Genomic DNA, 13,592 nt, shown 5'->3' on the forward strand with positions numbered 1-13,592 from the left:
AAGGCTAATCATTTGTTTGTTTGAAACCCAGTGCTCTGTCTTCATGAAAATTCTTAGGGCCCATCACCAAGTGAAAACATATTATAATAGCCCAGGAAGGCCTCACATTTAAATGGGATTTTCAAAAGAAAATCATCACAGGTCTCTGGGCTCAGTTAACACTTTGCTACCCTGACACCTATGGGGATGGAACAGTGTTTTAGTTAAGCTAACAAATAGTCTTGCCCAGTGTAGTGTAAACAGGATCTGATTTCTGAACTTAGTGAATTGAAAACCTCCTCCTTCCAGGGAGTGTATATTCTGCAGTCTTAATGCACACCCATGCTATTTGTTAGAAAATCAGCAGTCCTGATTTTGTTCTGAGTTTGTTTCAGTAACAAACGTGTAGGGAAGATTCTGTTACTACTCTTTCTAAATGCCAATTGGATGCTCCTTTGGCATTTCAGCCTGGCTTTCCATAGTTACCTGTAGCTGCTAAGCCAGACTTTCCCATATCAATGAAGCTCAAAACTTGCATTTATTTATTACTGTTTGTGAGAAAATGCCTTCCTCACATAGTGACAGATAAGACCTGACTGAGATACCGTTGACATTTCATTTTGAAATATGGAGTATAGACAGTGATGAAATGCCAGATAGAGACTGTAGACATCTGTGAAATGCCAAATACAGACTATTGAGAGAATGGAGACATTGATGAAATACTAGATATAGAATATAGAGACTGTAGACATTGACGAAAAATCCTTTTGTAAGCATTCAGCGATTTCAGAATCTGCTTAAAAGTAGAATTAAAGCTCACAGATATATTGAGGGGAAAATAATACTAGGATTAAGCATTCCCTGAAGTAGTTAACGAGTAAAATTCAATCTCAAATTTCCTCTGAGTGAGTCCCATGTAGAGGCCTCTGGGTCTCCTGTGATTTGGGACTTTGTTTCACAGCAATTAGGGTTCATTAAATAAAAATGCTTTCAGAGTCCTGGTAAAATATTTACTAGAAACTATAAATGAGCAATCCCCTAACATATTCTAAACCTGTATTCTCCTGACTGATTCTTGACCAGTGATGAGGAAGGACCACAGAGAGATACCCCTTATGCTCTGTTTAGACGATCAGATTCAATGATTTTTGTACCAGTTGGAAAGAAGATGGAAGAATTGTGGAATCTCTGTAGGAAATAAAAAATGCCCTTGGACCTTGGAATTAGTTGGTGAGAGATCCTGATGTTGGCAGCCAGCTGTGAGTAAGATTTCTAGGAAGGAAGGAGAACTTGGAAGCCAACAGCATCCGAATCAGTGCATTTCAGTACTTGCAACTGGAGATGAGGACAAATAAAAGCCATTGTCTTAAACGTGAAGACCCTCAAAAGGAAGGGGGAAGTGGTCCCACTGAATCAGAATTCTTAACCCTTACCTTTCCACCTGGATTCTTGGCTGCCAAGGGCAGTACAGTTAAAATTCACCCCAAATCTGATTGGCAAAATCCAATCACTATGAAACTTGATGAAATTCATTGGGAAGGGAGGCCAGGCTGGTGCCTGTAAGTTAGGCTTGGCCAAGTTGGGAAGCCAACATTCATTCAGTGGAAAATGGTGTCTTTGTAGGCTGCTCTCATTGTTAAAGAAATAGGCTTCATCTGAGAGCTGATTTTCCCTGAAATGTTTCTCAGAGTGAAGGACCAAGGACCAAGACTCATGGGGATTAGAGAATGCCCAGGTGTCTCTCATCTGAAGTGCTCCCCATTTTCCATGAATAAATCCATATGCCAATGACAGGTGCTAGAAAATTCACAGTTTACCATCTCTATGGCCCATTTAAAATTTTTTAAAAGCTTTTTGTGCATGCAAGGGTTTACAGTTGGTTAAATATTATAGAGCAAGAAAAACCTAACAGAGACACACTTAGCAAGCAATACTTCCCCTTCCATTATAGGAGCTGATTTCTCAGTAGACATTACCAATATTAGAGAAATGTGTCCTACGGCAGTTCCTGTTACCATCCTTAACACGATCTACTTAAATATGTCTATACCAAAAGATAGATGTCTGTCTTGGTTAAGTGAACAGAGAGCGAAATGGCTTTGGACTCACAAGTCCCTCAGTTCAACTGTTTCCTGACACATGCTGGTGGTGTGAATCTGATCAAGTCACTATTAGAGCTAAGCCAGTTCACTGAGACTGTATGTATTGAAGAGAACCTACCCTGGGAAAAGGAGTTTCCTATCCTGGGAGGTCTTGATATCAGTGAAATCCCAGGCCCAGTCTTTATCCCTCTAAATCGTCGTGGTGCCCAGAAGCACACTGAAGAAAGTTATTTGAAAATTTAATCTGAAGCATTTGATATGTTTCTGCCTTTTTAAAAAGAATCTTTCAAAAATAAAAATGTTCCCCTTTCCTTTTTAGGGTGAATTTTTAGGGAAACTGTTTAGATTAGAGCGTTCTTAACCTTTTTTGTGACATAGACCCCTTTAGCAGTCTGGTGAAATATATGGACTCCTTAGAATCATGTTTTTAAATGAATAAAAAAAATATAAGATTACAGAAGAGCTGATTATGTTGAAATACAATTATCAAAATTGAAAAAAAAACATGGACCCCCTGTAGATTAAGAAACTTCCTTCACCTTCAGAGAGAGTTTTGTGATAGGCTTTTTTTAAACCTTTCTTGCTGATAAATATTACTAAGACATTCTAAAAGTAAAGGCACTTCTTAAATGGTAACTCCTATTTTTAGTCATTTTAAAGCATCTCCCAAATTTTAACTGTGTCCTGGTTACCATCATTCCTAATGTCAATTAATTTTTGATTCTAAAGTTCACAATTAGATTAATCCATTATCAACAAATATATACCAGGTACCTTCTAGGTATCAGATTCTATCCTGGGCATTGAGTTACAAAGACAACAATGAAAGTCCCTTCCCTCTAGTCTACTTGAAGAAACAATACAAGTACATATGAGTCATGCAGAATATATACTCAAGATATATATTTAGTAAAAAGAAATTTCATGGGATTTATAATGTTGGATACATAATTATAAATTATATAAATTTTTCTTTGGGTTGAGATAATTCTTTTAAATTAATTACAGAAATATTTTTATTAAAAAAAGGCTTCCAAAGGGCTAGGCTTCCAATTATCTCCAATTTTCTGATAGTTTTTTTAAAAGTCTAATCATTGATTTCAATTCAACATGTAGAGTAGGTTAGAGAAATAGTTTCAAATGTATATATTTTGGGGATATGAGAGGCACAATTCAATGCAATGAAAAAAAAATTACGTGCTTAATATTTGTAGGACACTCAGCTACATTCTGGGGACTCAAAAGCCAAGGGAAAACCCTCCCTGCCCCTCAGTAGCTCCGCTCTAACCCAAAAGTCACCTGAAGATGCTTTATGCTTGGCCTATATGCTCCTCTGTCCTCCTTATTACTGAGTCCATGGAAAAACCAAGATATTCCATCAGAGGAACAGAACTTGAAAGCAAAATTGTTTCCTTTCTTATCCTCATGCTTAAACAATATGTTACATGCAACCAATTTCATTTTTAAAATAATGATTATTTCTGCTATAAATGCAATAGTTATTTCTGTTCATACTGAGTTTTGGAATTTTATTTTTTCTACCAAATCATTGCAAAGAGTGTCAACCTTCTCCCAGTAGTAGATTAGTATGGATTTTTTTCTAACCACGCATGTCTCCTCCGACCCCCTTCTTGGTTGTAGCTTGCTTACCTTGTTCTTCCCTTGAAATTCCGACAAATATAATGTAACCAACATCCCTGCTGGACATAATAGGCTAGCAGAAGGGCCTACGTTCTCAAACTGCTCAACGTTTTGTTATTTTGATCTGTGGATTTTAAAGGGGGAAAAAAGTTTTCTGAAGTTCCTCTGTTGAATGTACACTGTGGTTAAACTCCTTGTTTTTCTCTTGCCTGCTCTTTGAAGAAGTCATTTAGGAATAATGGGAAACAAGGGGTAGGCTAAACACTGTACTGCCTCCTTGTCGCCATCTGTCTGGGATGATTTCAGCCAAAAACTGAGATGCTTTGGCTGCAAATGACCCTGCCATGTTATTCTTGTCATGTTCATGATGTCTGTTTTCGTCCGTAGATGTGCCCCCCCACTCATGCATGTGTTTGCAGGTCTGTGTTCACGTGCTTCTCCATCGTTTTGATATTTCAGGTTGAGGGTGACCAGTTGAGGCATTTAAAAAAAAAAAAAAAGAAAAAGGATTAATGGGTCTGAATGTCACATGAAAACCCCTTCATGGTTACTTTTAGCAAGCCTCTATGATGGAAGATAGGTGTCTTCATTTCAACCACCATGGCCTATTGAAATGATTGGAGATCAAAAATGAAGTCAATTTAATGAAACAGATATTCATGAATTTAAGTGTTTGCTATGTGTCACACACTGCATTGAGTGTTAGGAATATAAAGATAAAACAAAGAAAGAAGGAAGAAAGGAGCCAGGAAAGATGGGAGGAAAGAAAGGAAAGAGGTAAGGAAGGTAGGAAGGAAGAAAGGTGGATGGGAAGGAAGGAGGGAGGAAAGAAAGGAAAGAGGTAAGGAAGGTAGGAAGGAAGAAAGGTGGATGGGAAGGAAGGAGGGAGGAAAGAAAGGAGAGAGGGAAGGAAGGAGGGAAGGGAGATGGGAGAAAAGGGCTTAGGGAGGGAAGAAATGTGGGAAGGAAGAAAGGAAAGATAGAAGAATGGAAGACAGGAAGATAGAAAGTAAGGAAAGAGGGAAGGAAGGAAGAGTCTCTTTTCTCAAGTAGTTTACATTTTATCAAACCATAAAGGTTATCTCAAGTGGCCAATTAACCACTTTTAATTGAAGTCAACCAATATTCACTGAGAAATGACTAGCCTTAAGAAAGAAAGACCTGGAGCAGCTAGGTGGTGCAGTGGATAAAGCCCTAGAGTCAGGAGGACCTGAGTTCAAATTTGACCTCAGGCACTTAACACTTACTAGCTGTGTGACCCTGGGCAAGTCATTTAACCCCAATTGCCTCACCAAAAAGAAAAAAAGAAAGAAAGACCTGGAGTCAAGTCTTGCTTCTGACACATACTGGCTGAGTGACCATGGGCAAGTGGTTTAAGAAGCAGACATTAATGCAAATATATATGTTCCAGTCAGTCTCTGAATACATTGCAGATGAGTACTGGCAATCATTATTAAAGGAAGGAGTTTCCTCATTGAGAGTTCTCTACCCACTCTGATGAAATCACATGCACATACCGACAAAACAAAAAGTTCTTATAGACTTAATGTGGGCAAACCGCTGGGTTAGGCCCTGAGGGGATATGCCAAGTTTAAATAAGACCTGATCCCACATCAGGGAACTTATAAATTTAGTTGGACGTGTGATAAATAGCAACAGCACAAAATCATAGACTTTTCCTATGGGGAAAATGGGAGTATGGTTTGTAGCACTCACTTGCCTATGGGAGGCCAAAACTTAATGAAGTCATTTTTGTCCAGAACCATTGTATGTCTTTTTATTTTTGAATACAAATAAAAACAAAGGTCTTTAGTTCTTGCACAAATGAAACTTCGTTCATCCCTTGGGAAAACCTACTAAAATAGAAATTGTATAAACTCAGGTTCTGTAACTAACTGTTTTCAGATTAACAAGATGTCTGCTTCCTATCACTTGGCAACAATTTCTTTTTCAATTGACAAAACACCCAAAATCCTTTTTTTTTTTTTTTTAATGTTTTATAAGTTGACTTGCTTGGCCCTTGGTATTTCTACCTCTTATCATTCTAAACTGTTGTCTTGATTATTCCTTAAAAATATAATGTTGAAGGCTCATAATGTCGAGGAAGACTCCAGGATGAACCCTGAATTTGCAGATCGAATGAAGCAGCTGGACAAAGAGGCATCTTACTACCGTGATGAGTGTGGCAAGGCCCAAGCAGAGGTGGACAGACTCCTGGAGATCCTCAAGGAAGTGGAGAATGAAAAGAACGATAAAGACAAGAAAATTGCTGAACTCGAAAGGTGGGTTTTTTTGTTTGTTTGTTTGTTTGTTTGTTTGTTTGTTTGTTTTTTTAGTGAGGCAATTGGGGTTAAGTGACTTGCCCAGGGTTGCGCAGCTAGTAAGTGTTAAGTGTCTGAGGCCGGATTTGAACTCAGGTCCTCCTGACTCCAGGGCCTGTGCTCTATCCACTGCGCCACCTAGCTGCCCCTTGAAAGGTGGGTTTTTAAAAGATTAAATTTAAAAATTCAGCCTGTGGTTGAGTTACCATAACTTGAGTCGCCATTGGAGAGAAACATCTCATGTCTCATAAAGTATTTAATTTGGATGATAGAGACCTCAGAGAGCCTGTCTTGGAAACAAAAAGATCTGAGTTCGAGTATTGTCTCTGATACCTATAGGCTGGGTGACCCTGGATGAGTCTCCTAACGGCTTGGTGCTCTGGACAATTGTCTGAGACTCTATGCTACCTGCATTTGTGGAGGGAGCTTCTTCATCTGGAAGTGAAATGACAAATCAGCCTCTTATATCCTATCCCACCATATTTGGGCAGGCAGGACAAATAGTCTGTGTGTTTGGAAATTAACGTTGGCCGATGTCAGGCCTTCTTGATACCTTTTGGTACCTGGGACAATATTCAGAGAACTTTTTGAATGGGTTATACACAGTCCTGTTTACCTCTCTCGGAATCTTTGGTTGCCTTGTAGAGACAGCTCGTATACCACCTTGTCCATGAAGCTGTTTGTTCCCTCTCTCCCAAGTCTACCTCTTGTTCATTCACATGCATTTTACACACACACACACACACACACACACCCATCTCTCCATTGGAACGGAAGGTCCTTCAGGAAATAGACTTTTGTCTTTAAATTTCTGGCATTTTGGACAGTGCCTGGCATATAGTTAGTGGCTAATAAATGGTTATTGATTGATTTTCTCAAAGAAGAAAGAATCACATTTTTAGATAGAAGGTATTGGATGACTCGGTGGGAAAGACAGTCTGGCACACTGCATAGTGACCTGGTCTTGGAGTTAGGTAGATCTGGGTTCAAGTTCTGCCTGTCATATATTGTTTTTTATATGGCCCTAACTACCTTTCAGGGGCCCCAAGCAGTACTCTTGGGGCATAAGTAGCAGAGAAGGCTTTCTCTGTATTGGTCTCACTGGGAGTTTCCCATACTCTTGGACATGTCCATTGAGAATTTTGGTTTCCCTGCCATTCAAGAGAGAGAACAAATACCTTCAGCAAAGAATCCCAGGGAACCAGAGCTGGAAAGGACCTTGGAGGCCATCCATCCCTATCCCCATTTGTACAAAAATCCCTGCTATGATTGACTGCTTTCTTTGCGTGAAGATTTCCAAGCAGGGGAAACCCTCATAGTGTGGGGCAATCTATTCCACCTTTGGACACATGACAGAGACAGACAGAGACAGAAAGGAAGGAAGAAAGGGAGGGAAGGAGGGAGAGAGAGAGAGAGAGAGAGAGAGAGAGAGAGAGAGAGAGAGAGAGAGAGAGAGAGAGCAAGCGAGAAATCTAATATATGAGAAACAATGTAGTAATCTTTTCCCATGTCAAAATTAGAGGAATGGGGGCAGCTAGGTGGCACAGTGGATAAAACACTGGCTCTGGATTCAGGAGGACCTGATTTCAAATCCAGCCTCAGAACCTGATGCTTACTAGCTGTGTGTGACCCTGGGCAAGTCACTTAACCCTCATTGCTCTGTCAAAAAAAAAAAAAGAAAGAAAGAAAGAAAGAAAAAGAAAAAGGAAAAGGAAAAAAAGAGCCTTTGGTCTAGATCTTTTTTTTTTTGGCATGCTCTAGATCTTTTGAAAAGACAGGAAGCATCATATTCTAGGAAGTTCTAGGAAGCTCTAGAACTAATACTGTGCTTATTTCCCCCAATAATTCCTTTCTTTTTCTAATCTAGAGGCATTTTGGTGAATCAGTGGATAGAGTGCTGGGCCTGGAGTCAGGAAGTCCTGGGTTCAAATGCAGCCTCAGACACTTACTAGTAGCACGACCCTGGGAAAAAATCACTTAACCACTGTCTGCCTCAGTTTCTTCCAATGTAAAATGGCACCTATCTTGCAGGATTGTTGTGAGGATCAAAGTGAGATAAAATTTGTAAATCACTTAAAGCCACAGTGCCTGGAACATAGTAAGTGCCTAATAAATGCCTATTCTTCTTCCCTATTCCATCCCCTCTCTTCCTCATCCATAGATTTAGTTATGTAAAGCAAACTCAGAGAAGGTTTTGGCTGGTATGATCCTAATAGGATCAGAGATCTAGGGCTGGATAGGACCTTTGAGGTCTTTAATCCAATCCCCTCATTTTATAGGTGAGGGTACTTAGGCCTAGACAGGTAAAATGACTTACCCAAAGTCATGGAGTGAGTTAGTTGCAGAACTGGAGAGAGAACCCAGCTGCCCCTACTCCGAGTCCAGAAATTCTTCCACTTTGCCCCTCTGAAAGGCCCCATGGTGGTTGGGGCACAGCAGAGGGATGAGGGTAATTGACCCATCAACAATCACTTATTAAGTACCCACTGTGTGCCAAACAAGGATACAAAGGCAGAAATGAGACTGCATCTGACCTCAAGACTTTCTATTGAGGGAAACACACACACACACACACACACACACACACACACACACACAGAAACACATGTACATGTATTTATCTGTATCCATATAGAGGAGATACAAGGTAGGGGTAGGAGGTACTCATGTCAAGGTGGTGTTTGAGCTGAGCTCCAAGGGACACTAGTGATTCTTTAAAAAAAAAAAACCAAACAACAGTATTTTATTTTTTCCAATTCCATGTAAAGACAATTTTTGGGGGGGCGGGACAATGAGGGTTAAGTGATTTGCCCAGGGTCACACAGCTAGTAAATGTCAAGTGTCTGAGGTTGGATTTGAACTCAGGTCCTCCTGAATCCAGAACAGGTGCTTTATCCACTGCGCTACCTGGCTGCCCCCCCAAAGATAATTTTTAATATTTGTTTTTATGAGATTTTGAGTTCCAGATTTTCTCCCTCGCTCCCTCATCTCCTCCAGCCCTGAGACAGTGAGCAATTTGATATAGGTTATTTATGTGCAATCATGTAAAAACATTTCCATGTCGGTCATGTTGTTGAAGAAGAAAGAGTTTGCCAAGAAAGGGAGAGAACCTAGGGATTCCTGGGTCAGAGTGCAGTGCTTAGGGAGGTCATTGCTTCAGGAGGCAGCCTCTGATGTGTACCATGGCTGATGCAGGCCCTGTGTTCAGGCCTCCTCGCTCTCCTCTCGGGGAGCATGAAAAGCCTAATGATTCCTATGTCTCATATTTGCTGCTGCTGTGGTTGTTGGGAAGGACGGAAGGTAGCCACTTCTCCCAACCTGGGACTTCATGTGGTAGAGAACTCCCGATGGGGAAGCTGTCCGCTGCTGCAGGGTCGGCTGTTCTGTGAAACCCTTACAGAGGCGCCCAGAATATTGGAGAGATTAAGTGACTGAACAGCCCGAGGTTGGAGATTTAGATCTAGAAGAGTGGCTACAATCCTAGTCCCTCATTTCACAGGCATCCCATGTAAACCCTGGCCTTGCTCTCCCTCAGGCAGGGGCTTAGCCTAAAATGCTCTCTCCCTTTGCTCATTCGCCCAAATCCCTTGGGTCTGGAATGAGAGCACCTGGTTTATATAAACCCCCCAGGGTACATTCACATCCTCCTTCTATGTAGAAGATTTCCTGGCAACCTCTCTGTGGTTCATCCAATGACTCTGAAAGACTGTTGACACTTTGTTTATAAACTTTGATTGATTGATTAATTGATCAATTATGTATTTTTATCTGGTTACGGTATTAGGGTATACTATGTTATAACTTCCTTTAAGTGGATAGTCATAATTGACCTACTGACTCCGTGACCTCGACTCTTACATACAAATAATAGAACTGAGGCTGAGAGAGATTAAGTGACATTCCTAGCTCAGGCGTGTGCGTGTGCGTGTGTGCGTGTGTGCGTGTGCGTGTGTGTGCATGTGCATGTGTGCGTGTGCGTGTGTGTGTGCACGCACGTGCACCCCCACGTGTGCTTGCTGATGTATAGATGCGTATTTTGTGTATTTGTATCAGAGAGGTGATTTCATCTTTCTGAAGACCTCTCAACATGAAAAAGTCTTCTCTCAAGGCAGATTGCCACGTATTATACCTCTTCCTTCCCTAAAATACAAGCTCCCCCAGCGCGGGAAGTCTTTGACCTCTTTCTTTGTGTTCCCAGAACTTAGCACAGTGTGTGGCATACATTAAGTGCCTAATGAATGCTTGTTGAATGATAGCGGCAGATTCCCTGGATTCCATCTCAGATCCATCACTTTTCTCACCAAACCAGACCGCCCCAGTGCCCATGGCTGCAGAGCTAGTAGCTTCCCGAGGCCAGATGAAACCTGGGTCATCCTGATTTCTGGACCACTAAGGCGCAGTGGCCCCATCTTTAACCACTCCAAAACATACGCAGTAATGCGTATTGCATTCTTCTCTCTCACAGGGATTTGGAGGCCTAATGACCTCTTATAAATGGCTTTCATATAAAAAAAGAGGCCCAGAGGAATGCTAATTAGTGATCAGGTATTGTATACATAACATAATTTTCAAGTGAAGAAAACAGGTCCTAAGTGGATGGGGCTTTAAATCACCAGGGGGTATTAACATTTTTATTTCTTCAATCTGGTGTGCATTAAGACAACAGGGATTTTTACAGGCATTTATCTTTATGTATTTTCTGCACATTCCCCTTATCTTCCTCTCTGTCTCTCTCCTCAAACCTGTTGCCTCCCAGGCTTCATAATTCACAAAACATGCTGCAGACCAGCTCTGTCCCTCTTCTCTTGGGTTCTTTGTCTTGAGTCTAACAGGGAACACAGTTTGTGGCATCTTTGCTCCAGCCTCAGAACATTTGAAGGCAGGCATCTGGGGTGGGGGTGGGGGAGCAGGATGGCTTCTTTGGGGAAGGAAACAGTTTGGTTTTTCCAAGGCCTTCTCTGCTGGGCTCCACGTGGCTTCAGCCCCTCGCTTCTCCTTTGCATTGGGAGACGGCCTCCTTCTGATTGGGCCATATCTCATGCTCTTGGCTCCCACCCTACAATTCATACCTCATAAGATTGGGAAGCTACAGATCTCTGAGCCGCGGGGACAGACATCTCCATTCCAAGGTTGTGGAGCAATGTTTGTAATTAAGTCTACGATTCCGAGATTGGAAATTGGTTTTAAAGGGATTCTGCGGTCACCCATCTGAAATGGGACTGACCTGGCCGAGGACCCCATTTGTAATCTGGCCGTGGTATCAGTCACGTGTGAGGGAAGACGCTGGGTTGAGAGCCTGCTGGCTCCCTAGAGCAGAACTGCCCATTCCCACTTTTTATCCAAATGGAGTCTTTGTTTTCTTGAAGCTTTGTTGTTAGGCTAGAAATCCAACTTCCTTCTTTTCCCAGTGGAGTTGACTCCACAATCGGTAAATTTCATAGACAGGACCCCAGGATGTGGACACATGAATAGGCCCTGAAATTCTTTCTGAAAGGAGTTGTTTGTTTTTTTCATCTTCCTCTTAATACAATTTGGCATTGGGGCCTGCTTTTCAAATTGCTTGTTGCCCCCAAGTGATCTACAGGCATTTTTTGGGTGGGCAAATGGCTTCCTCTATTTGACAACTTGACTTCCTGGGCCTCTTACCTGTGAACCAAGCTGATGCCTGGAATCCCAGGGTATCTGCCCCTAATTATGTGTTCCTTCTCCTAGTCCCTGGGAGCAGGTTCCAACAAAGGCCACTTCCCTGCTTATAGACCCATGGAGAGCCTTTTTTGGTTCAAGTAGAGTAGAAAGAAAAAAACAGCACGCTGATGATGTACTAGTGAGTAGGTAAATGCACACTTCAGGGTCTGACTGTGCCTGGGAATAGAAGTGGGCACTATTTCCAAATTGATAAAAAAATAGGAATACAGGGTTCTAATCCCCCACATCCTGACTGGGTGACACAGGGCAAATCACTCAGACTGCGAGCTGAAGAGCAGACGCTAAAATATCGTTAGAGGGGATTTTCTCATCGGGAATTCTTCAAGCAAAAGAAATTACAGCTGTGGTTAAAAAATAAAACAAATAAATTTGATTTGGGGGGCTCTCATACCAGTTTACTATTATTTGAAGAAAAAATGGAAATGAAAGTGGAAGCTGTGTGTCTCTAATATGGATGCCTTGGTCTTAACTTTTCTTCAAGTAAGATTAAGGTATCATATGGATAAGAAAGGGGCCACAGAATTATGGGAAAGAAAGATTCAGAGGTGAAGGGACCTTAGAAGTTATTAACTCCAACTCCCTCATCTTACAGATGAGGAAACTGAGTTAGAAAGTATATGTGGGGCAGCTAGGTGGCAAAGTGGATAAAGCACCGACCCTGCAGTTAGTAGGATCTGAGTTCAAATCTGGCCTCAGACACTTGATACTTACTAGCTGTGTCACCCTGGGCAAGTCAGTTAACCCCAATTGCCACACCAAAAAAAAAAAAAAAAAAAAAAGAAAGAAAAAAGAAAGTTTATGTGAAAAAGGCCTAGCAATGGTTGTTTTTTCTCACTGAAATAATATCAATAATGATTATAATGATTATAATAATAGTAATAATTTAAAATATTGCTCTAAGTTTTACCAAGATTATGCTATTAATCTGGTGACCATTATTTAATTTGACCCTTTTAAAGGAGGCCTGAAGCTTGGAGATCTTGCTCAAGAAATTACCTATATAAAGTATCTGATACTTGTTTTTTTTTTTTTTTTGGGCAGGGCAATGAGGGTTAAGTGACTTGCCCAGGATCACATAGCTAGTAATTGTCAAGTGTCTGAGGTCAGATTTGAACTCAGGTCCTCCTGAATCCAGGGCCGGTGCTTTATCCACTGTGCCACCTAGCTGCTCCTTCTGATACCTTTTAAACCAGCCTTTGCTTAAAGATCTCTATGATGAGAAGCAACACAGCAGAGTCAATAGAGGGCCAGCTTTAGAGTCGAGACTAGCTGGGTTTCTCTAGCTTCCGATGCTTCCTGGTTCTATGACCCTGGAAAAGTCACTTAATCCATAAATGTCCCAGGCAACTCCAGGAGTAGCAGTTATAAGCAATTGTTAACATAATTTGGTAGAAGAGTTTTCAAAGTGGGGATCCTTGATACCAGTGAACTCAAAGGCTCATGAATTCAAAGCTACAGTGGACCTCAGAGGCCATATCAGCAAACCTTCTTATTTTACAGGGGGCAAATTGAAGCCCAGAGAAGCCCATAGAGGTTAAATGGTCACATGGGTAGGAAATGCCAATGGCTGGATTTGAACCCAGTCCCTTTGACTTTAAACTAAGTATATTTCCCATTACGCCACGCATGTCTTCTCATTTCATTAGATGGCGGTTGACTTTGCAAAATTATACCAGAAGCATTCTGTTACTACAGAGGTATGAAGTCTCGGTGGCATGTGAGCTGAAAAAGGCTTTGAATTTTATATGACATGAATACCTAACTACAGGTATGAGAAGCATCCATTGGGTATCATTCCAGACAGGGATGCTAATCATGAGCCATTTTTGTCAGTGGATTT

At 41.3% G+C, this 13,592-nt stretch overlaps 1 protein-coding gene across 10 annotated transcripts in view; it reads left to right on the forward strand.

Moving 5' to 3' along the window:
- The window catches only part of ERC2 (ELKS/RAB6-interacting/CAST family member 2), a 1,007,143-nt gene that overhangs the window by 431,161 nt on the left and 562,390 nt on the right, over positions 1 to 13,592 (forward strand). For all 10 annotated transcript variants that reach the window (XM_043976675.1, XM_043976679.1, XM_043976684.1 and 7 more), the window contains one exon: positions 5,814 to 6,007. In XM_043976675.1, coding sequence (XP_043832610.1) covers positions 5,814 to 6,007 — 194 coding nt within the window. The remainder of the gene's footprint in view (positions 1 to 5,813; positions 6,008 to 13,592) is intronic.

The sequence above is a fragment of the Dromiciops gliroides genome, chromosome 1 (assembly GCF_019393635.1).
Source record: "Dromiciops gliroides isolate mDroGli1 chromosome 1, mDroGli1.pri, whole genome shotgun sequence".
NCBI classification, from domain to species: Eukaryota; Metazoa; Chordata; class Mammalia; order Microbiotheria; family Microbiotheriidae; genus Dromiciops; species Dromiciops gliroides.